At 41.0% G+C, this 27,032-nt stretch overlaps 1 protein-coding gene across 6 annotated transcripts in view; it reads left to right on the forward strand.

Annotated features, from left to right (window-relative positions):
* Positions 1–27,032, forward strand: part of SULF1 (sulfatase 1) — a 192,710-nt gene that overhangs the window by 137,011 nt on the left and 28,667 nt on the right. For 5 of the 6 annotated variants that reach the window (XM_069600218.1, XM_069600215.1, XM_069600217.1 and 2 more), the window contains exons 8-12: positions 6,962–7,112; positions 8,038–8,213; positions 9,855–9,983; positions 10,254–10,310; positions 11,076–11,205. In XM_069600218.1, coding sequence (XP_069456319.1) covers positions 6,962–7,112; positions 8,038–8,213; positions 9,855–9,983; positions 10,254–10,310; positions 11,076–11,205 — 643 coding nt within the window. Of the gene's footprint in view, positions 1–6,961; positions 7,113–8,037; positions 8,214–9,854; positions 9,984–10,253; positions 10,315–11,075; positions 11,206–27,032 lie in introns of those variants that run through there. The other variant, XM_069600220.1, reaches the window with a different exon arrangement.

Raw genomic sequence — 27,032 nt, forward strand, 5'->3', positions numbered from 1 at the left:
CCACAAATACATAAAAGGATATGCTTTCAAAGAGGAGAGAATTTTGAATCCTCCATAAACATTTCTGACTTGAGCAGTATTAATTGCTCCCTTTGTGGCTCAGCTGGTAAAAATCCGCCTGTAGTGCAGAAGACCTGGGTTTGATCCCTGGGTTGGGAAGATCCCCTGGAGAAGGGAAAGGCTACCCACTCCAGTATTCTGGCCTAGAGAATTCCATGGACTGTATAGTCCATGGGGTTGCAAAGAGTCAGACACGACTGAGTGACCTTCACACACACACACTTTCCATATTACCTCTGTATTCTTCTCTCTGTCATTTACTACATATCTTGTTGCACTGGCTGTTTACTCAGATCCTTGATGTCCAGTCACACAACTTCAGAATATCTACACTCAACACCACACGAATGACACCCTGCTGCTATGCAAGGCATCTCTTTCCCAAAGACAGGACATAACCATCCATCTCTACCTCCCGTTGCCTGCTGGGCATGGCTCCTGCTGCTTTAGTCATATAATACATTTTTGTTTAGCAAATGCAGCAACATGTTAACCCTTCCAACTAGCTGACATTAAAACCCCCTTAAAAATAGTATGAAAGTAGTTGAACAATTGGTTTTATGACTTAAAGGGTACCTAATGATAGTAAAAATCTTTTAATAGTTTGAGTGTGTACTTCTTGAATCTGTACAACCAGCTTATTCTGGAAATTGAGACCTGTTTCTCAGTGAGTGATGATGCTGCTACCAGTAAGGGTATTAAGTGTTAGGATTTTTGTTGTTGTATGATACTAAACGGGTGGCTTCCCTGGTGGCTCAGTGGTAAAGAATTTCCCTGCAGTGCAGAAGACCGCTTGCAGTGGAGGAGATGTGGATTTGATCTCTGGGTCAGGAAGACCCCTTGAAAAGGAAATGGCAATCCACTCCAGTATTCTTGCCTGGGAAGTCCCAGGGACAGAGGAGCCTGGCAGGCTACAATCCATGGGATTCCAACAGTCAGACACGACTTAGCAACTAAACCACCACCACCATGAGACTAATAGCAAATGAAGAAAACACACGTTCAAATATAAAATACTCAAAATGTATTTTCTTTGGGGTGACAGCAGAGACCACCAGTGGTACCAAATGAACTGCTAAGTTCTTTGTGTTTCCCCGAGAATGGGTTTAATATGCAACACATGCATTTCTTGAAACTATTTCTGTGCTACTAAGAATTATTCTTCTAAAATGTCCACCCATCAAAAAGAAGGGGGACATGATTGATTTGAGAAATCTTATCCTTGTTATGTCAATAAGCAATGTTAGCAAGAAAAGCAAAGCCTGGGGAGAATCTGATATTGACAGCAAAAGTTGAACATGCAAGTGCAGTGGTCTGAGGGATCCATCCGTGAGCTACTGTGCAGAGCAACTGAATTATTGTTCAGTTGCTCAGTCACCTCCGACTCTTTGCAACCTCATGGACTGTAGCCCACCAGGCTCCTCTGTTCATGGGGTTTTTCAAGTAAGAATGCTTGAGTGGGTTGCCATTTCCTACTCCAGGGGATCTTCCCAGACCAGGGATCAACCCATGTCTCCTGCATTGGCAGGCACATTCTTTACCACTGAGCCACCAGGGAAGCCCGCGCTGACCAGTAACACTGAACAAATGATGACTAGAGAAAAGCAATGTGCAGAGAAGCCTTGCTGGGGACAGGTCACCTTTTATAAGTATTGGAATCATCTGTTGAGAGTTACAGGTGCCTTCCTAAGAGTATACGGTCTGGAGAGCACAGTTCTGGGCCAAATATGTATCTGAACAGACACAGAGAGCCTCACCAGACCAGAAACACATGGCTGACACTCTGACATGAATTTTTGAGGTTTGTTTTTCTTTTTTATGACAATCTGATCCTTTGTCCTCTCCATTTTCAAGCAAAGAGTCAGCGTTCTCTACCTTTTCGAATATGTCTCCAGGGTGCTGTGGAGGGTCAGACTTGATTCTGTATTTGCAGCAAACGTAGGAACACAGCAGCTGGTGGGAGGCATCTGAATGGGAAACAGAAGCAGCTAATATTTTAAATCAGGATAAGCAGGATAAAAGCTAAGAACTTTAGGACTTACTTTTTAAATATTTATTTCTGTGGCTCTATCAGGTCTTAGTTGCGGCACATGGTATCTTTGTGCGGTGCATGGACTCTCCAGTTGTGGCACGTGGGCTTAGTTGCTCAGCAGCATGTGCGATCTTAGTTCCCCTACCAGGGATCAAACCTGAGTCATCCCCTGCATTGCAAAGTGGATTCTTAACCACTGGACCACCAGGGAAGTCCCAGGACTGACTTTTGATAGAAGAAATGTGTGGATCACTTTTCTTTTTAACTATGGGAGTTTGAGATGCTTGTTGGAGAGGGCAGTTCAGTGTGACATCATGAAAGGAGCAGGGTTCCCAACCTGTTCTTTCTGAGCCACCTCCATATGCTTTACTGTCTCAATTGTAAAATGGGAGTATTTTATTTTCTTGGGCTTCAAAATCACTGTGGATGGTGACTGCAGCCATGAAATTAAAAAACACATGCTCCTTGGAAAGAAAGCTATAACAAACCTAGACAGCGTATTAAGAAGAGACATCACATTGCTGACAAAGGTCCATCTAGTCAAAGCTGTGGTTTTTCCAGTAGTCATGTATGGATGTGAGAGTTGGACCATAAAGAAGGTTGAGTGCTGAAAAATTGTTGCTTCTGAATTGTGGTGCTGGTGAAGACTCTTGAGAGTCCCTTGGACAGCAAAGAGATCAAACTAGTCACTCTTAAAGGAAATTAACCCTGAATGTTCATTGGAAGGACTAATGCTAAAGCTGAAGCTCCAATACTTTGTCCACCTGATGTGAAAAGCCATCTCATTGGAAAAGACCCTGAGGTTGGGAAAGATTGAAGGCAGGCGGAGAAGGGGGCAACAGAGGATAACATGGTTGGATGGCATTATCGACTCAATGGACATAAGTTTGAGCAAACTCCAGGAAATATTGAAGGACAGGGAAGCCTAAAGTGCTGCAGTCCATGGGATCACAAATAGTCGGATGTTACTTAGCAACTGAACAACGAACTACAGTAAGAGGCCCTGCCCTCTCTGGGCTGCCTCAGCCATCAGTGAGCTGTGACATGATAAGCTCTCTTCCAGCTTCCTATAAGTATGGGTATGAGTGGCCCCAGGTTTTGTCTTCTGAATCCTCTGTGAAGCCTCACAAGAACTCTTTGAAGTGCTTGCTCCCATTAGAGATATGTGGGAACACAGACTTAAAGAGAAAAAAAAAAGTTGCTCCAGATCACACACTAGTAAGCAACAGTCCTGGGCTGAGAATTCAGGTCTGATTCCAGAATATTCTGGTACAATTGGATATGTGGTTTTCCAGCGTTCCCTAAAACTGTCACCTGCTTCTCTGTGTCTCCCGTTTTCAGCCAACAGCTCCCAGCTCCGTCTGAATCACTGTAAGCTGATGCTTAGTTAGGGCAGCAAGCCTTCATTATCACGGGGCAGAGGGACAGAAGAATGCACCTTCCAGGAATTTGGCAGACACCAGCGGGAGGCACCCACAGGTCTTTGGCAAAAGATCAATTTTCAACAACTGTCAATTCCAGCAACCCCTGACCTTCCACCTGCAAGGCCCCTTGAACAGCTGCTATCCTGTGGGAAGCAGTGGCAGCCTGTCTTCCCCTAAAAGGCAAATGGTTATCCCCCGCCTCCTGCTGAGACCCCACCTGGGATCTTGTCCCCAGAGCTGGAGGGGGAGTGGTCATCTCCCACATTCAGAAATTAAGAGAAAAGGAAAAAAATGGGATGGGGGACGGACAATTTTGACAATAGACCCAAACTCTCCCTTTTAATAAAAGCCAGACTGAACATATGTCATTCTGTAAATCTGGGAGTCCAATTTGAGGCTTGTAATTTGCTGTGAGCTTCCCTGTTCCTCAGGGCGAGGTGGATGGAGCCGTGCCAAGCACTGGAAGGTAACCGGTGGAAGATACGATTTACCCACTATGAGCCTGCTTCTCAGCTCCCTATTGTAATTTTTATTTGTGTTTGAGGTTTTGTGGTTTAAAAAAAAAAGTCAACTAGATTTATTTTTAAATTAAGGCACACCAACATCAAAGGCAGTAAGAGGAGGCTGGTGAGGTATTATGAAGAAAGCCCGTGTAATCTTTTATAGCCATATTCTTTTTCAGAGCACGTATCAGTAAGTGGTGAAGGACCTTTCGTGACCAGCTTGCTCTATTTCTCTGAACTCAAACTCCCCCCAACGGTGAAAATCTCTTTCCTCTGGGATTTAGAAGCTCCCCCTTCTCTCCTCCTCCTCTTCACTCTCTTCCTCTAATCTTGTTTGTAAGGTTACACGCTGCGTTAAGAATAAGAAACCCTGGCTTAAGTCCTTTCCTACTGCCCAGGCTTCTGAAATACAAGGGCTCATTTGGTCTGTGGTGCAATCCGAGATACGAAGACCTTTCAGACCAAAAATGGGACCATTCGGTTCATGAGTTGTCTGCTTGGTAAGCAGAGGAAAGTTCATGCTGACAGTTTCTCTGATAAAGAATGGCAAGTGATATCTAAAAATTTGTTTATTTAATGTCACGGATTTTTTTCCCACCCAGATCATTATATAGAATACATTTGTTTATTGGCTCATGTAGGAAACTCAGGTACTTCTTTGTTCTGGGCACTTTAAAAAGATAGATGATAGATAGATAGACAGACAGGTTTAGAGGTTTTAGAGGGTGAGAGGCTGAGTATTTTTTTTTCTCTGCACCACGCAGCATGTAGGATCTTAGTTCCCCCACCAGGGATCGAACCCACTCCCACTGTGTCGGAAGCACCAAGTCTTAACCACTAGACCACCAGGGAAGTCCCTAGTCAGATTTGTTGTTCCTCAAAACAGATTTTTATGAGAAGCTCTTATCCCCATTTGCAGGTGAGCAAATTGAACTACATTTACCTACCCTACAAATATGTCTCTTTAAAAGGAAGTTGACTGACACCTCTCAGCATAACTTGTACACTTTTAGGGACAGTTTCTCCTGTGTTCAGTGTTAAATTGGCATTCATTAATCAGCCAGCATCCATACAGATCATTAGGGTAACTTTCTGCACAGGAAGACCAAAACAGCATTTTCAACTACTAAAAGAGAAGCGCTGCAAATCCACTGGTGGGAGAAAATGTATAGTAACAGGTGGCATATACAGAGCCCATGTTCTTCTGTGCAGTCACGCAGCTCAGGAACTCCAAGATTCCTCGATAGGAAATTAGCTCCCTGATGGAACAAGTGGAACATGGTCGAGGCTTCTGAACTCACCAGCTCACAGTGATTGACTGTTTCTCTAGTTTTGTGATGTAAACAATGTCACAGGATCTCCTGCAGTCATCATTATCCACCGTCTTTCACTGATAGGTGTCTCCCCAGAACAGAGAGCAGTAATCAGATTCCTCTATCAGCCTAGACTATCTCTTGTTCTGAGAGACTGGCTGTTTGCACAGTTGTGGTTCACACAAAGAGCAACTTTAGATGCAGGAAGCCCCTGTCATTTTACTTTCCCTTCATTTTGTTAAAGCAAATGAGCTTTGGAACCAAGTCCTGGTTCGATTCCCTGCTACTTTTGTTAACCTGAGAAAGTTAGCTTTGCTAAGCCTCAGTTTTCTCACCTGTGAAATGGGAATGATAAGCCTATTTCCCAGAAGAGCTGAGCTAATTAAATGAGTAGATGTGAACAAAACACTTAACACAGTCCCTGACCCATGGTAAATACCGAGTTTTCACTATTAAACAATGTTTATAGGCTTCTCTGGTGGCTCAGACAGTAAAGAATCTGTTTGCAACGCAGGAGACCCAGGTTCAATCCCTGAATTGGGAAGATCCCCTGGAAAAGGAAATGGCAACCCACTCCAGTATTTTTGCCTGGAGAATTCCGTGGACAGAAGAGTCTGGTAGGCTACAGTCCATAGCATCTCAAAGAGTCAGATATGACTGAGTGACTGACTTTCGTAGGCTTATCAGCTAAGGAGAAAGTTCAAACACATAATATACTCTGATGGAGAGGTCAAATGAAAAATAATTCTCGGTGTGAAAAGCATAGATATATTCTGGCATAGATATGTTCTTTGGGAGTGTGAAGTGGCAGCATCTTATGATCCAGGGAGTTGGGGAAGACTTCAAAGAGAAAGTGATGTACTTTATGGGTCCCCAAAGGGAAGTATGGGCACCACTCAGATCTCTATAGATTAAATATAGGCTCGAACCACCTGTCTTAGAACAATAGGACTCACTTCCCTATAGTTAGCAAAAATTATGCCTGCACCTATATTGATTTGTCTATAATGAACAGCTTTACTGATAAACATGTATATTGTAGTAGACTTGCTTGTAATTCCAGCAAATCCAATAAATTGATGATACCTATATGTGGGATATGTAAGTAATCAATATAATACCCTAGTAAATTCTAGAGATAAAATGTGTTGAAATTATGATTCTTCATCATTGCATGTAACATATTAGTGACTATATTTAATAGCCTAATTAGCAGTAAAATTTTATGAGTTAACATCACCATGGGAACATTCCCTTCAACATTACTGAATTTTATCTGTAAATTTGTAACCTGACCACAATCATCTCGAGGTATTTTTACACATTTTATTCAATGAACCTAAATGAACTTGCACTAATTAGATTTTCACTGCCAGTCTTGGTTTTATAAGTTTGAACCCATACACCTTCAGAGAACTCATGTGGTCTGGGGTGGTGCAGACTTGAAATCACTTTACAAACACAGAGATATACCAGAGAGAAAAAGTATTTAGCTGTGTCTGAAGTCTTTCCTAAATGGTTATTTCACAATGTTTAACATGAAATATTATTTCACAATGTTTAACATGAAATATTTCTCCAAATGAATAAAAAGCATATGTAGTAAGACTCCTTTCTGGATATTTGCAGAACTCCTAGTTATAACTATGCACCCAATATGGACAAACACTGGATTATGCAGTACACAGGACCCATGCTGCCCATCCACATGGAATTCACAAACGTTCTTCATCGCAAACGGCTTCAGACTTTGATGTCAGTGGATGATTCTGTGGAAAGGGTAAGCCCATGAGCCTGCCCCAGGGATGGGTTTTGGTCCAGCTCCCCTTGTGTAGATGCATTCTTGCTAACCCTGCTTTTGTAGTAGTTGTTTTTCATTCTGAGAGAGTGTGGGGGCTGGGTATTCTGTGAACTCATCATCCCCCCCTCATCTTGTTCTCTTTCTAGGCTTGGTTCTTGTGGAGCCAGTAGCAAAAAGGAGATATTATACAAATCATGACATCATAAATCAAGGGTTATCACCACAAATACCTTCAGGGATTAAGCAAATAGTGTAGACAGCTAAAGCAGATCGAGTATAAGGTGATGGGGCATGGTGAGGATCATGGTGAAGTCAAATCTAAACTCCCTCATCTAAAGCAAGGAACAACTACTCAGCTTCAACTAATTTTGGTCATGTGAAAATATGGATCCAGTATTAAGTCTTCTGACTTTTAAAAGAAGCCAGAAATACAAAAATTCTATTTGAAATTTCCTGAATTTTAAAACATAACATAAACCAAACAAGACGTTCCTAAAGGCTGGATGTAACTGAATCAGGCTCAGAGGTAGCCTGTTTTTAATCTTTGATAACTAAATATGAGGGATGATAGTCAAATTTGCTTTAAAATGGATTTTTCAAAGTAAAACCTTAAAGTTTGATGGTAGAGGTTGTTTTGTGGTGTTTTTTTCCAAATAGGCAAAAATAAGCCATATTAAGAAAAGTTATGTATTATATAAGAATCAACTGTATTACTGGACTTTTTCCCTCCAGGATTGCAAGCAACTTGAAAAATGTGTATAAACATACATGTTTGTCAGCCCTATTAAAGCAACTCTTACCTTCTAAAAATAATGGAAAAAAGATTTGAGGGGGATCATGGCGGCACTATTGCCATCTTACGCCATCACAATTGTTTCTGACTGAGGTCTGTGCTGTGTTTCAGCTATATAATATGCTTGTGGAAACGGGTGAGCTGGAGAACACTTACATCATCTATACCGCCGACCACGGTTACCATATCGGGCAGTTTGGACTGGTCAAGGGGAAATCCATGCCATATGACTTTGATATCCGTGTGCCTTTCTTTATTCGTGGGCCAAGTGTAGAACCAGGATCCATGTACGTATTTCTCTGTTTCCAACATTCAACTGTCATAGCTGGTGTACGTCTGAGATAATTCAATTACCAATCTCAGGGTCTGGTTTCCTTTAGTCCAAACAAAAAAGGGTGAGTGTAGGTTCATAATTTAGAAGATAAAACCTCCCGCCTGCCCCACCCCTCCCCTAGCCCTGCCACATGCTAAATTAGCTAATGTCTACTCTTTCAAGAGAAAGGAAAAATAACTGTATTAATGATTAACTCTCTCAAACCGACCAGAATCCATGAGACTGTGAACACAGACATAGAGTGTGATTTTAGGTATGTCATCCTTACCTTCTTTGAATCTTTTTTTAAAATGATAACCAGTGCCATCCTCTTGATTGCTTTTTTTTAAATTACTGAAGAATTTTTAAAGAAAATTAAATGTTAAGAACTTTAAAGTTTAAATAATTTTAGATACATTTTATTTAATTAAAATGTATTTAAATGAACTTTAAATGAATTTTAAGAAAAGAAGCCTGAAGGACTGAAATTCCATTTCTGCCATCTTAAGTCACTGCATCCCTTTGCATGTCAGTATTCCCATCATAAATGGGTTTTGTATGCCCTGCCAAGCACATCAGAATGTGTAGTGTAAAATGAAGTCCTTTACATGAAACAGTTACGGAAAGAGTGAAAGAAAAGAGTGCAAGTAGAATTCAAAACCTGGGATGACCCTTCAAGAGCATCCAGTGTGGATGCCTGATTTCACAATGAAGAAGCTGCACAGACAGGATACTCACGCCTCTCTCAGAGTTTCCCCATCCTGGATGTGACAACAGTGGGGCCCAGATGCCAGATAATCTGAGTCTCATCTACGTGGCTTGTCTGCTGCTGCATTCCAGTGCATGCTGGGGAGGAAGTGATGGCAATAAGAAGGGCCTCTTTGGGGAATGTTATTATGTCTTTCCTGGGCTTCCCGGATGGCTCAGCAGGTGCAGAATCCATCTGCAGTGCAGGAGACACAGGAAACGCAGGTTCGATCCATGGTTCAGTAAGGTCCCCTGGAAGAGGAAATGGCAACCCACTCCAGTATTCTTGCCTGAGAAAAATCCCATGGACAAAGGAGCCCGGTGAGCTACAGTCCACAGGGTCACAAAGAATTGGACACGACTGGACGACACGTGCACAGGGGTCATGTGCACACATGCCTTGTCTCTCTCCAGACCACTGGAAACTCCTGGGGAAGCGTGGGATCTAGAGTTGGAAGGCTTTATGTTTGAAAGGTTAGGCAGCATGCATTGAATTCAAGTATAAAAACCTTGTGTCCTTTTTCAGAAGATTGATTCCAAAGCCCTAGTTCAACAGAGAAGTGATGGACTCTCAGGTTTCAGAAAAAAATACATAGCCTACAAAAGCCAGACATCAGGCCACAGTTTGTCTGAGGTGTGGCCAGAGCTCAGGGGGACAAGCCTGTCTCCAACCTGACCCCTGTGACAGTCAGTCTTTCTCTTGGTCCCAGTGGCTGAGCACTCAGGCACCTCCCACCATTCCTAGGCAACCAGATGAGAGGCTGTGAAGCAGTGAAGGCCAGGGAGTACTGAGATGGGGGAAAAAAAGCCCTAGTGAGGCCCTCCACTGGTGCTGGGTCCCAGCCATGACCATCTTGTCCCTTTACAGAGTCCCACAGATCGTTCTAAACATTGACCTGGCCCCTACCATCTTGGACATCGCGGGGCTCGATGCGCCTCCTGACATAGACGGCAAGTCTGTACTCAAACTTCTGGACCAGGAAAAGCCAGGTAACAGGTGCGTCAGTTTCCTTCCCCTCAGCCAGCCCCGAGCACACCAGCTCCCAGAGCCAGCCAGGAGCCAGCAGAAGTGGAGGCAAAATACCTTCCGCCCCCAGGGATCACCTTGAACTGAGCACCTCCTTGGCTGTTTGTGAGTGGCGTGCTGATGGAGATGCTGTCCTGGTTTGCGGGAAGCGAGGGGTGTTGCTTTAAATAAACTGTTAGCACAGATCTGTTTGGAAAAGTGTCCCAATGCCAACAGTAAATATTATTACTTTGCTTCTAGGTTTCGAACAAACAAGAAGGTCAAAATTTGGCGTGATACATTCCTCGTGGAAAGAGGGTAATTATTGGTTCCTGGGGTGCTTCTGGGAACGAGTCTTTGTGGGCAGCTCTCCCTGCTGGGAATGTTTTCCCCCTTATTTTGGTTTACTAAGCGTGTAGATTTCGTAAACCTAGTCATAAGACTTATCCTCCTCTGGCCAGCAGAATGATGGCTGAGTCAGAATTGCAAAGATGGGACCACAGTCTTTATGAGGCTGTGGATTCCCACGGCATGTGTCCACCTCAGTTCCTAAGTGGACCAGTTAATTGACTTTCTCAATTATCCCTTCCAGGTTCTGCCTGATGCCCTTCCACTTCTTTTCCTTAAGTGCCTTTCCTAGTTTTGAATAGACAAATAGATGAGATTGTATTAATAACTGTTCCAGAGTCATTTCTGGGTTTCTCCTTTCTATTTGTAATGTTCATTGTCATTGTTTTTCTCAGTGCTTACCCTAGCCAAGAGAAAAACATTTCTATCATTGCTTTTTAACAAAAATGAACTTTGAGCCTATAAAGCTGAACGTTTATGCCCAAAGGTTTGAAATGAAGATTTTGAAGAAAGTGATTTTCCTTCCCTAATCTCCCATCTTCATAATTCCCAGGTTGTAATTTTCCCAAAGGACTCATGAAAGGTTGGGCTCCTGTGGGTGGAGACTGGATAACTATTTATTGCTTTTTGAAGAGTGTGGAGTCATGTGACAGGGAAGAAAAAATAAGACAGGCAGGTCACAGTGAAAGTCATTTCAGATCACTTCTCACAGAAGCTTTTCTTTTTCTGTCAAAGGAAATTTCTACGTAAGAAAGAGGAATCAAACAAGAATATCCAACAGTCTAATCACTTGCCTAAATATGAGAGGGTCAAAGAACTGTGCCAGCAAGCCAGGTACCAGACAGCCTGTGAACAGCCCGGGCAGGTGAGTGATTCAGCATTTCTGCACCATCACTCATTTGCTTCTCTATTTCTAATGTAAAGACTTGCAACATGTCAGATAATGTACATTTATACTTAAGTAACCTTTTCATAGCCATCATGGAGTGCTCACTGTAACCCCTTTCCACTGACTGAGCAATGTCTGACTGTTCCCAGCTGGGTCTCCTCATCACTGCTTAGGCTTTCTCCATTTAAAAAAGATGATGCTTCTAGTGAAATTTCTAGATATCCACCTAGTTAGCCAACATCAGTTGAAGATATCAGACTTAGGAAATGGATAGTCCTGTGTTAGAAAGTTCAGAGACTGCATCTAAGGAGAAAACCCCACCCCTCTTAACTGGTCATCAGGACATGTCAAGAGATAGCTTAATCAAGATCTGGGGCAGATACTGAGCCTCCGGACAGCAAACCACCCCAAAAGCCATGATTGGGTTTCTACACCCTGGAGTAAGATCAGATGTCATCTAACCCAGAGAGAAGGACAGAGTCTGTGACCAAGGTTGAGGAATGAAAAGGGAAAGCATATTCTATTTATTGTTTTATTGTCTATTTCTATTCTATTTATTGTTTCTACCTGTGCTCACAAAGTTACTGACATCAAATATTTCATTTGACTCACTCGTCTTCATTTATAGAATATTAAGTAGAGAACTCAGGGCTACCCAGAACACCAACTGTTACCAATAACAACTAAAAAATTACTGTGTGGTGAATTAACACAGATCTGTTTTTTGGCTTTTTTTTTGTGTGGGAGGGGGGGTGGGATATTTCAATTTCTGTGTATTTTTTTCCTTTCCTTTTTTAAAAAATATAAATTTATTTATTTTAATTGGAGGCTAATTACTTTACAATATTGTATTGGTTTTGCCATACATTGACATGAATCTGCCATGGGTGTACACGTGTTTCCCATCCTGAACCCCCCTCACACCTCCCTCCCCCTCCTATCCCTCTGGGTCATCCCAGTGCACCAGCCCCAAGCACCCTGTATCATGCATCAAACCTGGACTGGTGATTCATTTCACATATGATAATATACGTGTTTCAATGCCATTCTCCCAAACCATCCCACCCTCACCCTCTCCCACAGGGTCCAGAAGACTGTTCTATACATCTGTGTCTCTTTTGCTATCTCGCATACAGGGTTATTGTTACCATCTTTCTAAATTCCATATATATGCATTAGTATACTGTATTGATGGTTTTTTTTTTCTGACTTATTTCACTCTGTGTAATAGGCTCCAGTTTCCTCCACCTCATTAGAACTGATTCAAATGTATTCTTTTTAATGGCTGAGTAATAGTCCATTGTGAATATGTATCACAGCTTTCTTATCCATTCATCTGCTGATGGACACATAGGTTGTTTCCATGTCCTGGCTATTATAAACAGTGCTGTGATGAACATTGGGGTACACGTGTCTCTTTCAATTCTGGTTTCCTCGGTGTGTATGCCCAGCATTGGGATTGCTGGGTCATAAGGCAGTTCTATTTCCAGTTTTTTAAGGAATCTCCACACTGTTCTCCATAGTGGCTGTACTAGTTTGCATTCCCACCAACCGTGTAAGAGGGTTCCCTTTTCTCCACACCCTCTCCAGCATTTATTGCTTGTAGACTTTTGGATCGCAGCCATTCTGACTGGCGTGAAATGGTACGTCATTGTGGTTTTGATTTGCATTTCTCTGATAATAAGTGATGTTGAGCATCTTTTCATGTGTTTGTTAGCCATCTGTATGTCTTCTTTGGAGAAATGTCTGTTTAGTTCTTTGGCCCATTTTTTGATTGGGTCATTTATTTTTCTGGAATTGAGCTGCAGGAGTTGCTTGTATATTTTTGAGATTAATTCTTTGTCAGTTGCTTCATTTGCTATTATTTTTTCCCATTCTGAAGGCTGTCTTTTCACCTTGCTTATAGTTTGCTTTCTTGTGTGAAAGCTTTTAATTTTAATTAGGTCCCATGTGTTTATTTTTGCTTTTATTTCCAACATTCTGGGAGGTGGGTCATAGAGGATCCTGTTGTGATTTATGTCAGAGAGTGTTTTGCCTATGTTTTCCTCCATGAGTTTTATAGTTTCTTGTCTTACGTTTAGATCTTTACTCCATTTTGAGTTTATTTTTGTGTATGGTATTAGGAAATGTTCTAGTTTCATTCTTTTATAAGTGGTTGACCAGTTTTCCCAGCACCACTTGTTAAAGAGATTGTCTTTTCCCCATTGTATATTCTTGCCTCCTTTGTCAAAGATAAGATGTCCCTTAGGTGTGTGGATTTATCTCTGGGCCTTCTATTTTGTTCCATTGATCTATATTTCTGTCTTGTGCCAGTACCATACTGTCTTGATGACTGTGGCTTTCTAGTAGAGACTGAAGTCAGGCAGGTTGATTCCTCCAGTTCTATTCTTCTTTCTCAAGTTTTGGCTATTTGAGGTTTTTTGTATTTCCATACAAACTGTGAAATTATTTGTTCTAGGTCTGTGAAAAATACCGTTGGTAGCTTGATAGGGATTGCATTGAATCTATAGATTGCTTTGGGTAGCATACTCATTTTCACTGTTTTGATTCTTCTGATCCATGAACACTGTATATTTCTCCATCTATTTGTGTCCTCTTTGATTTCTTTCACTATTGTTTTATAGTTTTCTATATATAGGTCTTTCGTTTCTTTAGGTAGATATATTCCTAAGTATTTTACTGTTTTTGTTCCAATGGTGAATGAAATTGTTTCCTTAATTCTCTTTCTGTTTTCTCATCATTGGTGTATAGAAATGCAAGGGATTTCTGTGTGTGTTGATTTTATATCCTGCAACTTTACTATATTCATTGATTAGCTCTAGTAATTTTCTGGTGGAGTCTTTAGGATTTTCTATGTAGAGGATCATGTCGTCTGCAAACAGTGAGAGTTTTACTTCTTTTCCAATCTAGATTCCTTTTATTTCTTTTTCTGCTCTCATTGCTGTGGCCACAACTTCCAAAACTATGTTGAATAGTAGTGGTGAGAGTGGGCACCTTTGTCTTGTTTCTGACTTTAGGGGAAATGCTTTCAATTTTTCACCATTGAGGATAATGTTTGAAGTGGGTTTGTCATATATAGCTTTTATTATGTTGAGGTATGTTCCCTCTATTCCTGCTTTCTGGAGGGTTTTTATCATAAATGGATGCTGAATTTTGTCAAAGGCTTTCTCTGCATCTATTGAGATAATCACATGGTTTTTATTTTTCAATTTGTTAATGTGGTGTATTACATTGATTGATTTGCGGATATTGAAGAATCCTTGCATCCCTGGGATAAAGCCCACTTGTTCATGATGTATGATTTTTTTAATATGTTGTTAGATTCGGATTGCTAGAATTTTGTTAAGGATTTTTGCATCCATGTTCATCAGTGATATTGGCCTGTAGTTTTCTTTTTTGTGGCATCTTTGTCAGGTTTTGGTATTAGGGTGATGGTGGCCTTATAGAATGAGTTTGAAAGTTTACCTTCCTCTACAATTTTCTTAAAGACTTTGAGTAGGATAGGTGTTAGCTCTTCTCTAAATTTTTGGTAGAATTCAGTTGTGAAGCTGTCTGGTCCTGGGCTTTTGTTTGCTGGAAGATTTCTGATTACAGTTTCAATTTCCGTGCTTCCATTTCTTCCTGGTTCAGTTTTGGAAAGTTGTACTTTTCTAAGAATTTGTCCATTTCTTCCACGTTGTCCATTTTATTGGCATGTAGTTGCTGATAGTAGTCTCTTATGATCCTATGTATTTCTGTGTTGTCTGTTGTGATCTCTCCATTTTCATTTCTAATTTTATTGATTTGATTTTTCTCTCTTTGCTTCTTGATGAGTCTGGCTAATGGTTTGTCAATTTTATTTATCATCTCAAAGAACCAGCTTTTGGCTTTGTTGATTTTTGCTATGGTCTCTTTTGTTTCTTTTGCATTTATTTCTGCCCTAATTTTTAAGATTTCTTTCCTTCTGCTAACCCTGGGGTTCTTTATTTCTTCCTTTTCAAGTTGCTTTAGGTGTAGAGTTAGGTTAATTTGACTTTTTTCTTGTTTCCTGAGGTAAGCCTGTATTGCTATGAACCTTCCCCTTTGCACTGCTTATACAGTGTCCCATAGGTTTTGGGTTGTTGTGTTTTCATTTTCATTCATTTCTATGCATATTTTGATTTCTGTTTTGATTTCTTCTGTCATTTGTTGGTTATTCAGCAGTGTGTTGTTCAGCCTCCATATGTTGGAATTTTTAATAGTTTTTCTCCTATATTTGACATCTAATGTTATTGCATTGTGGTCAGAAAAGATGCTTGGAATGATTTCAATTTTTTTTAATTTACCAAGGCTAGATTTATGACCTAAGATGTGATCTATCCTGGAGAAGGTTCCAAGTGCACTTGAGAAAAAGATGAAATTCATTGTTTTGGGGTGAAATGTCCTATAGATATCAATTAGGTCTAACTGGTCTATTGTATCATTTAAAGTTTGTGTTTCCATGTTAGTTTTCTGTTTAGTTGATTAATCCATAGGTGTGAGTGGGGTATTAAAGTCTCCCACTACACAGACCTGTTTTTAAGGAAACTGAGAACATAGGAACACAAACTAATTTAAGCACTCTTGCTTGAAATCTATGCTAGCTGGGAGAAATACACTATGTCACAATGAGAGGGACTAAATTTCTGCCTAAGTCATTGTAACTTAGAACAGAATTGGGGGAAAGAAAAATAACATTTATTGAGCTTTTGCCTTTTTTAATATTCTGAGCCTAACACATCTTTTATTTTTTTATGGAAAGACATTTTATACATAGCAGTGTGTACATGTCAATCCCAAACTCCCAGTCTATAAGGCACTGTATGCAGTGCTTTATACACATTAGCTCAGTTTAATCATCACCCTTGTCTAGAGAGGCATAGTCATTTTCATTTTACAATCTGGGAATCCGTAAATTGTCTGATTCCAAAACTCGGGCCACTTTGTGCCTTCCAGGTAAATTTTTAACAAGAGGAAGAGAAGTTCAATTCTGTCTTTTCTTTCTTTTTTTTAATCTGACCTCTGGATAGTCACACAACTAGCCAACACCAGTTCAAGGTATCAGACGCATAAAATGGGGAGCCCAGTTATTATTAAAATGCCTTTGTTTCTTATACGCTTTTTATATGGCATCTAACTATATTGAATAGATGTTCATTATAAACTACTTGACCCTCATCCGCTCTGTATTTCCTTGTGTCTTTTCGTACACAGGAATCCCTTTGAAGTGGAAAAAGGTGAGGAGGGAGGGCTATTGAATTAAGGGATAAAACCAAGCCTTCATAGCACTCTGCTAAGCCTTAATTTTCAAGTGTTTAGTGGAGAAGCTTAGACCTATTCATTATATTTTAATTTGAAGTCTCCAAATCCTTCTTGTGGAAGCTCCAAGTAGTATTATGACTAAAACCTCAGAATTGTTTTGTAGCTCTAAAACGATTTTTATGAGGCAGCCTCAATAGACTAATTTTACTTCTATTCAGGAGGTGGAAATGTTCAGTGTTAAATATATCTCATGCACATTAGTGATCTGGTTGCTATTTCAGCTAAGTGGAGAGACTTATAACCCTTTGAAGATAAGGTTCATGGCCTACCTTTCAGTATACACTTTTACAAACCTCTCTATATGGCTCATGCTGAAATTTTAATTTGTGTCCTCAAGGGCAAACACAGCATAAACTAGATTACTGGCCCCAGCTCTTCACTCATGCTGAATGCCAACTATGTTAAAAACTTCACTTTGCTTTTTTATAGTTTTCTAAACGCGTTTTGCCCCCATGAAATGCTTTCATGTGTGGCTCCCTGGAATTTTCCTCTGTTGTTTCATTTTGTTAATCACTCTAAATTTGGTTTCTATCACATGGCTCAGATGGTAAAGAATCTGCCTGCAGTGCAGGAGACTTGGGTTCAATCCCTGAGTCAAAACGATCCCCTGGAAAAGGAAATGGCAACCCTCTCCAGTATTCTTGCCTGAAGAATCCCATGGACAGAGGAGCCTGGCAGGTTCCATGGGTTCGCAAAGAGTGGGACACAACTGAGTGACTAATGGTGCCCCACTCCAGTATTCTTGCCTGGAAAATCCCATGGGCGGAGGAGCCTGGTAGGCTGCAGTCCATGGGGTCATGCAGAGTTGGACACGACTGAGTGACTTCACTTTCACTTTTCACTTTCATGCATTGGAGAAGGAAATGGCAACCCACTTCAGTGTTCTTGCCTGGAGAATCCCAAGGACGGGGGAACCTGGTGGGCTGCCGTCTATGGGGTCACACAGAGTCGAACACGACTGAAGTGACTTAGCAGCAAAGTGACGAATACTTTCACTTTCACATAAGAGAACATTAGCAATGAACTCTTTGAGAAGTGCTTGAATTAATGGGCAAAGAATTAGACTTGGCACAATGGTGATTTCTTTCTATAGGTAGTGGCAAACCATGCCTTTAGAAGCTGAGAACTTTGAGAAATTTTTGAGCCTCTTCAAGGCAGTTATTGCTTGGTTACATTCTATAGAATCTTTGTATGTTGGTTTTTTGCTCTTTCTTTTTGGCTCTACTTTGAAGATTACCTTTTAAAAAAAATGATAAATTTTCATTTATTATCATTTATTTATGATCTTAGTTTCGACACATGAGATCTCCATTGTGCCAGGCAGGATCTTTCTGTGGCCACGGACTCTGCAGTTGTGGTGCAAGGGTTTAGTAGTTGTGGCATGCAGGCTTTGTCGCTCTGAGGTTGTAGGATCTTAGCTCCCTGACCAGGGATCAAACCCATGTCCCCTGCATTGGAAGGCAGATTCTTAACCACTGAACCACTAGAGAAGTCCCTGAAGATTATCTTTTTATTTACTCTATCATTGACTTTTAGAAGGGAAGAAAAAGTCCAGAATAATGAGACTGTTCAGGATCAAGATGACAGCCAACTCTGAACTGACTTGCTTAGGTTTTCTTTCCTTGATATGGGTTTTACACCTGGCCTGTGCCCTGCTTTTCTTCCTCTCACCAAGGTTAGCTGCCTTCCTTCCAAGGGAACACCCTTGGTTTGACTCTCCATGGAGCGTAGAGAAAAAATCAGCACCATTAGCCTGATTCTTTTCACTGCTAATCCCCAAAAAAGATAGTGCCTTCCCCCCACTCCTCCAACAGACCCCACATCTGGTCTCCTAAGGATGGTTTGGTACAGTCAATGTGGATTCAGGAAGTGGAGTAAATAAAAGAAAGAGCAATGTGAAGTTCAGAAGTTTGGGTCAGAATATTGGCATCCACTCCCTTTCAGTTGTATGTTCTTTCAGAAGACAGTTTCTCCTGTGTCTTGGATGTTCTGTCTCTGGAAAGAAAATTGACCTGTGTCTTGGGAGGATAAAGTGCCATGATGTATGTAAAGTTCTAGGTGAGCTTTAAAGTAGTGTATGAGTGTTGGATGCTGGGCGTTATTATTGTTCCAGGCCATCTTACCTGTTGTTTTCATTCCTATGAAGCCAATAGGGAACAAAATTGGGCCAGAATCCCAGACATTTGGCATCACTTCTCCATCATGTGAACTAAACAACCAGCAGGGACTAATTAAGACAGCATGGACATATGTGTTCGCATTACTTCCATGTTTCTGAATTAATACAAGGCTGAGTGTGAGTTCCCATCACTCTCTCAGCTGGCATGACACCCCCAAGCATATTTATGTACACACTATACACACACACACACACACGCATGCACACAATCATGTACACAAGCTCAACTTCATCTGAAGTTGGTTCAATGGAGAACATAGATCAGTGATGCTCAGTTCTTCTGCACATCAGTATCACCTGAGGAGCTTTTGCAAATGCTGATGTCCAGCCTCGCCGACCAAGCAGATGAACATGTCTGCAGGGATGGTCAAGGCATGTGTGTTTTTTAACAGCATTACAAACCACAGACCTAGAATCTTAAGAATGCCAAAGTTGGAAATAGGCTTAGAAGTCTTCTCATCGGATGGTATCCTTTTCCTAATAAGGAAATTTAGATCCAGAGAACTTAAGCCACCAACCCAATGTCAAAACCTGCGGCTCTTCACTTCATGTTCAAATCTTTTCTTCCCCAGAGCGTCCTGCCTCTGCAAAAATGTAAGACAGTAGATTTTCTGCTTGAAATTGTCAGTGGCATTTGCCTCCATGAATCCCTCACGGCATCTAGGGTAGCAACTCTCAACCATGACCTCAGATTAGAATCACTTAAGCAGCTTTGGAAATGGAAATGCTCATGTTCGAATCTCAACCCAGACACATTAATTCAGAATCCCTGAGGATGGGGCCCAGGTGGCAGTGTTTTGTTTTGTTTTTTTCAAGCTCCTGGGTGATTCCTTTGACCAGCCAAGATTGAAAACCAGTCATGCTGGAGGAGGGTGGTCATTTTTTGTTCCTCTTCTAGGTATAGATATTGATTTCTTAAATAGGAGTTACATAAAAGAGAAGTTCCCTGGGCATTCCATTTTGAAGTACATTTTATACATATATTCTTTGTCCTTTAAGAGGAAAAAAGCAACTTGTTTTCTTTTTATACAGCAAATGGCATGTCCTTTTGTTAAATCATTGAATTCCAGCATCTTTGTAATTTAATTTGCCTTTCTACTGTTGTATCAATACAAAATCAAAGATCTGTTAAGATTCTGAAAAGACCTCAGCATCAGGCAAAGAAAATTAAAATGTAGCCTGTTGAGTGTAACCTGGTTTAGTGCCAGGATCTATGCTGTCATCCAAAAATTATCCCTCTGACCAGAGGTCCTTCTGACCCTTTGTGACCAGCTGCAGAGCAGGAATAAAAAGGCATTTGCCAGGAAGGTCTGGCTAGAATTGTTAGTGTGCCAGAAATGGACCGCCTGTTTCCAGAAACCCGCTGAGCCCTGGTGAAGATCACAGCATGGCTTGTAGCCATCCCCTCCCCACCTCCCCTTGCCCTGGCTCTCTGGGCTCCAGAGAAATCAGCCAGAAATACGGAGCCTCCAGATGCCAGCCTCTGGCGCAACTCTCGTCTCAACAGGGAGAGTCTCAACTAACCTCAGTATGGAAGGCTAGTCTCCTGCGCGCTTCAGCCTACACTGAAGGATGAGGCTGAATGGCTGGGCATTTCCCTAGGTGCTTGGCTTCTTTGCATTTTTCAGAACACAAATCGCAGGGTTAAATGTTAAACCATCTTTAGTAATGCTCCAAACAACTCAGAAACAAACGTTGAGGACATACGCTTTTCCCATCAACTGCATGTGATCCCAGCTTATTTAATTCATACTCTCTCATTTCCCACTGTGCCCACCCTGGTCGGGTTCCCCTCTTCCCTCTGTCTCTCTGTTTCTCCTTTTTCTTACTAAGTTTTATTGGAATATAGTTGCTTTACAATGTTGTGTTAGTTTCTGCTGTTCAGCAAAGTGAATCAGCTACATTGTTGTTCAGTTGCTGAGTCGTGTCCAGCCCTTTGTGACCCCATGGACTGCAGCACTCCAGGCTTCCCTGTCCTTCACCATCTCCCGGAGCTTGCTCAAACTCATGTCCACCAAGTCAGTGATGCCATCCAACCATCTCACCCTCTGTTCCCTTCTCCTCCTGCCTTCAATCTTTCCCAGCATCAGGGTCTTTTCAGATTCTCATTAGTTGTCTGTTTCATGCATAATAGTGTTTGTGTGTCTCAAGCATAACATTCTCTCCTGCATGTTAGTTGTCACCTCTGCCTTCCCAAGTGTCATTCCCTCACCCTATCAGCAGCCTCACACTCTGCCCCAAACCACTCCCCTTTTGTCTCGGTGTCCTCATCAACCAGGATTGTATCCAAGCTGTTCGCTTCGTATGTGACTGCAGGCCCTTTACTTAACCTAACTCTGCCTCAGTTTCTTCATCTGTGACATGGGCATAAAATAGTACTTGCCTCCAGGGGTTGCTGCAAAAGACTGTAGGAGTTAAATGTATCCGCAGGAGTCCCTAGCACGTAGCAAGCACTCAACAAATACTAGCTATTGATTGTTAGCCAGGGTCAGTTCACCAATTTTGTTTTCCCTCATTTGCAAGAACCATACTTCTTCCAGCATTCCAACAGTGACTTTTATAAATGGTTATTCACATTAAAATCTAAAGGAGGAAACACTTTCTCTTTTTTCTGGTTTTCCCTCCCACCTCCAACCCCTGCCCCATCCTGTTTCACCCCATCTCAGAGAAAGCAGGAGATAAATATCTTCAGCACAAATAACTCTATTTCATGTTTATGAGAAAGTCTGAAAATAACTTGAGCTAGTAGCAATTTGAATGAGGATGTTTATATGGCCATATTCCTCAGTGTTGAGATGAAAATTCTTTTTTTAATTCAAGTATAATTGACATATACCATTGTATTAGTATCAGGTGTACAATTTAATGATTCAATATTTGTATATATTGTAAAGTTATCACCACAATTAGTCTAGTTACCATCCATCACCCCATGGTTAAAATTTGTTTTTCTTGTACTGAGAACTTGTTAAATGTACTCTCTTAGCAACTTTCAAATATGTACTAGGCTGTTATTAACTGTAGTTACCATGCTATACATTACACCTTCAGGGGGTTATTTTATAACTGTAAATTTGTATATTTTGACCACTTTTACCCATTTGCCTACATTCATCCTACATGAGTTTGAGCAAACTCAAGAAGATAGTGAAGAACAGGGAAGCCTGGTGTCCTGCAGTTCATGGGGTCACAAAGAGTCAGACACAACTTAGCAACTGAACAACAATAACCCCAGGTGAAAATTCTAAACACATGTGCTCATGCAGGTAACTGCTTCCCATGATGTCGGCACTGGATTAACAGATAACCAGGTTATTAGAAAATTACTATATCATTGTTACATCTCAGAGAATATAATCTGACCTGCATTAGAGCCAAATCCATGTAATAGGAAGTATAATAACAGAGAACTAATGCATGTGCATATATGTGTATAAAATTAAGTTTTCATTGTAGTATACCTTCGAAAAAGTTGTCACCAATTTTTTTTTCTTACTCATGAAAATGGGTATAAGTGGTATAAATAAGATTATTTATACTCATCCCTGGTGGCTCAGATGGTAAAGAATCTGCTTGCATTTCGGGAGACCCAGGTTCAATCCCTGGGTCAGGAAGATCCCCTGGAGAAGGGAATGGCAATCCACCCCAGTACTCTTGCCTGGAAAATCCCATGGACAGAGGCTACAGTCCATGGCATTGCAGAGTCAGATACGACCAAGTGTCTTACTAAATACTTAGTAAGACAACACTTACTGAATAAGTTTACAGGGCATTCTTAATCAATCTGAGAAATACATACAATCCAAAATGTACAAAAAAGACACAGATGTGTATAACGGACTTTTGGACTCAGAGGGAGAGGGAGAGGGTGGGATGATTTAGGAGAATGGCATTGTAACATGTATACTGTGATGTTAGAATCGAATCGCCAGTCTATGTCCGACGCAGGATACAGCATGCTTGGGGCTGGTGCACGGTGATGACCCAGAGAGATGTTATGGGGAGGGAGGTGGGAGGGGGGTTCATGTTTGGGAACGCATGTACACCCGTGGTGGATTCATGTCAATGTATGGCAAAACCAATACAGTATTGTAAAGTAAAATAAAGTAAAAAAAAAAATGTAGAAACTATAATGATCCTCAAGTGGTTACTTCAGGAAAGGGAAGTAACCAGAGTTCTATCATCATCTAATACTATGCTAAACATTTTTTTTTTTTTGTCACAACTCATGGCGCATGGCATCTTATTAATAGTTCTCCCACCAGGGATTGAACTCACACCTCTTGCACTGGAAGTGCAAGATAGCCGCTGAACTGCCAGGGAAGTCACTGTCCTAAGCATTTTACATGGGACATTTTTTCACCTGAAAACTCTTCTAAAAATAGATATTATGCCCATTATAAATATGAGGTTTAAATGGGATAGTTACTTGACCAAATTTGCACAGTTAGAAGGGTGACAAGTCTGTGTTCAAAACAAGATCTGTGTGATTTGAAGCTTGCAACCTTCCCACTAAACACTAATGACTATATTTAAGACAGCTTACAACCAGGGAACAGAGACTTGCCCAAGGACTGGGTAGGCATTGTTAAAGGTCAGTTATAATAGTTCTGCCTCAGATTCCTGTAGTGCATCTTTTCTTCAGAACTCCAAAAATGGTCAACAATGTATTCTCATGACAGATCCTTGAAGCCAGGAGGAATAAGTGTTATTTTACCAGATGTAGAATCTGGAAGAACAAAGAGATGCTGCAGTTTGCTCTAGGCCGTAGAGTTAGCAGCAAAAGAAAATTAAAATTGAGGTTCTCAGATCCCTAACCCAATACTTATCCCTGTTAAAAATGACTACCTCTCATAAAGCTTCCATTAGGTAAATTTCTGTAAATAATAGAGTGTGTGTGTGCAAAAATAATAATAATAATAGCAACTACCTTTGCTGAGTTCTTCCTATGAGTTACCTCTACTGCTTATGACCCTATAAAAATTTAGATGGTGCCCATCCTATAGCAATGTGATAAATTTAATATATTCAAATCGGGCTTTTCTAGCTTGAAAGTCCAGATTTTTCCACTCAGCCACATCAATATGCATATGAAATGCCACTCCCAGGTCCCAGGCAGAAGATAGGTGATATTCAGTGCTACAACGTCCTACTCTAATAAATGAATTATGGTAGTACTTTAGGTTGGGCTTCCCAGGTAGCTCAGATGGTAAAGAATCTGCTTGCAATGCAGGAGACCATGGTTCAATTCCTGGGTTAGGAAGATCCCCTGGAAAAGGAATAGGCTACCCACTCCAGTATTCTTGGGCTTCCCTGGTGACTCAGATGATAAAGAATCTGCTTGCAATGTGGAAAACCTGGGTTCGATCCCTGAGTCAGGAAGATCCCCTGGAAGATCCCCTGGTATGGCAAACCACTCCAGTATTCTAGCCTGGAGACTCCCCATGGACAGAGCAGCCTGGTGGGCTACAGTCCATGGGATCGCAAAAAGTTGAATGAGACTAAGCACAGTATAGCACTTTAGGTTACTGTGCAAATTAAATGAATAAATTTTTATATAAAACACCCTAGACCAGTACCTGGTATCAAGTAAGAGTTTAATAGGTGATGATAATGTGACATCTCCCCTTAGATTGGATTCCACCCAAACAGCTGCACACATGACTCTTTGAACCAAAAGAGCCAACCTTCTCTTCTTCCTCAGGTGTGACTTACCTTTGGTTATATATTGGCTTAGCAAAAAGTTAATTCACTTTTTTCCATAAGATTTTTGGTCAACCCAATATAATCTATCCAAAACACTTAGACACAGTTACTAAACAGAGTGATTAAATGCTGAGTTAAACTCAGGGAATGATTCATGCATGAGACTTGGTCCATCCCCTTCATCCCAAGTTTCAGCATAGTTGGAAAGGCTCACATGAAATAATAATAACTTTGGAATTGTTGAAATAGTTTTATCGAGCACCTTGCACATGGTAGATGTGCGGAAGTATTTGTGGAATGAGTGTATTATCAACACAGACTAAGACATCGGAGAGGGAGGAGGAGGGTTGAATTGATGTTGTCCCAGAAAGCAGGAAAGGAATTTGCAGGATTAAGTGGTTGGAGAAGATGGAGAAAACTGGATTTGGCCATTAACCGAGTTCCCAAAAAAGTCCAAGAGCTTAGATAAAAGCGAGGCAGTGTGACATCTGTATTTCGGGAGGGGCACTTACTTCAGGTCCCATTAGCCTTACCTGATCTCAGGCTCCCATCTGATTCCAGCAACTCTTCTACAGTGGAAAACCATCTCATTTCCAGGAGCATGTAAATGACCTGCAGCAGGTTTCAGAGCTATTCCTTTAAAAATTCTCTTTCTCCACCTCCATCTATAAACTCTCCAAGTAAGATGACCATTTGAGTTGCTGCTATTTCCAGGTTTTATTGCTCAGCCATAAAAATTGTCATGATATAGAACACTAAAATGACTGTGGCCCATGTGTGGTAATTACATTTCATTAAAATTCCTAGTATGCTTGCCACTAAGGAGATTTTCAAAGCCTTTAGCTAATTACTCTATCTAATAGGGTCTATGACTTGTTCAGAGAGTCCGTGGTACAGGAAATAATTGGCATTTTTGCCAATGACTCCTGTATTATACAAGAATGTATATATAGGTAGTGTTTGGGGGTATATGTATATGTGCATGTATATATATGTGCCTGCATGTATGTATGTATGTTTGATTTTATATGATATGTCATCTGTGCCAATGACCATGCTAGACCTTAGATGAGGTTAAATTCAACTCTTCAGGAAAGAAACACACTTTTTGTTCATTTCTGTCCCATTGGAAATCAACAAGGAATTTGGCTAATGGGAAAATGCAGGTTGTAATCCAAATAGGATAAGTCACTAAAAATTTTGCCTATATTTTTGTGTTCTACGGGAATCTACTTGTCCCCTCAGCTCTTCCAGGGCAAAAAAAGAAAAATTTTAATGCACTGTGGTTTTAAAACTAAGGAAGGTTTTCAGTACAGTTGTGTTTTACAAATTACTGTTTGCAGTGAAGTTGATATAAACTGAAACACAGAAAGACGTAAAGCCATCATTTTGTCAAGAATAAAGAGAGCCACATTTTCCCGTCTGATAAAAAATAGAGCATTTTTTAAATTAAGTTTCTGCTTGGCTGTGAGTTGAATCCACTGATGTCTTCTTTTGCTACTACAAACATTAAGTAATCAACACTTGGTTTTTGAATGGATGAGGTAGCATTTCAGGTGGGTGGATGTGTCTTAAACCACTTGGATTTAAGACAGATATATGATGTAAATACTCAAGCACCACTGAGTCCCACACATTCTGGAGCTATGAAATATTATTTGTTTTAGACACTTTTCATGAGCAAGAATTTTATTTTTTTATTTTTGCACAAGGTCTTTGTTACTGCATATGGGCTTTCTCCAGTTGAAGAGAGCGAGGCTACTCCTCATTGTGGTGCACAGGCTTCTCATTATGGTAGCTTCTCTTGTTGTGGAGCACAGGCTCTAGGAACATGGGCTCAGTAATTGTGGCTGAAGGGCTTAGTTGCTCCTGGGCATGTGGAAACTTCCCACACCAGGGCTCAAAGCCACCTCCCCTGCATTGGCAGGAGGATTCTTAACCCCTAGACCACCAAGAGAAGCCCTCCAAGAACTCTTCTGAGAATTTCCTGGCACCTCCTCAAGCTAATTGGCCTTATCTAAGAGTGTAATACACAAACCCAAGCTTAGAAAGCACTGATCTCCATGTTAAAAAAAAAAAAACAAAACTGCATAGCACCAGCTCCATGCAGTTTTCAGCTAAGAATGTGTGAAGATTGTCTGTCATTTATCAACTAACTGTTCTGGTTAGGGTTAGGGTAGGTGTTAGGGTTGGCTTCCCTGGTGACCCAGTGGTAAAGAATCCACCTGCCAATGCAGAAGAATTGCATTCGATCCCTGGGTCGGGAAGATCCCCTGGAGAAGGAAATGGCTACCCAGTCCAGCATTCTTGCCTGGGAAATCCCATGGACAGAAGAGAACGGCAGGCTACAGCCCATGGGGTCACAACGAGTCAGACACGACTTAGTGACTGAACAACAAAGGGTTGGGGTTAGGAGAGAGTGAGGATAACTGGTTACTCATAAAGCACATAGTTCTGCCATTGAAGATGAGCTGGGAGTGTCCATCTATTCTACTGGAGCCATTTTCTAGCCAAGTCACACCAGTACATTTCTTCACACTCAAAAATATGCACATCCCTCTCAAAGGCCATCCATCTGAGCTCCTTAGACCTAAAAGTA

The sequence above is a fragment of the Ovis canadensis genome, chromosome 9 (assembly GCF_042477335.2).
Source record: "Ovis canadensis isolate MfBH-ARS-UI-01 breed Bighorn chromosome 9, ARS-UI_OviCan_v2, whole genome shotgun sequence".
Classification (NCBI taxonomy): domain Eukaryota; kingdom Metazoa; phylum Chordata; class Mammalia; order Artiodactyla; family Bovidae; genus Ovis; species Ovis canadensis.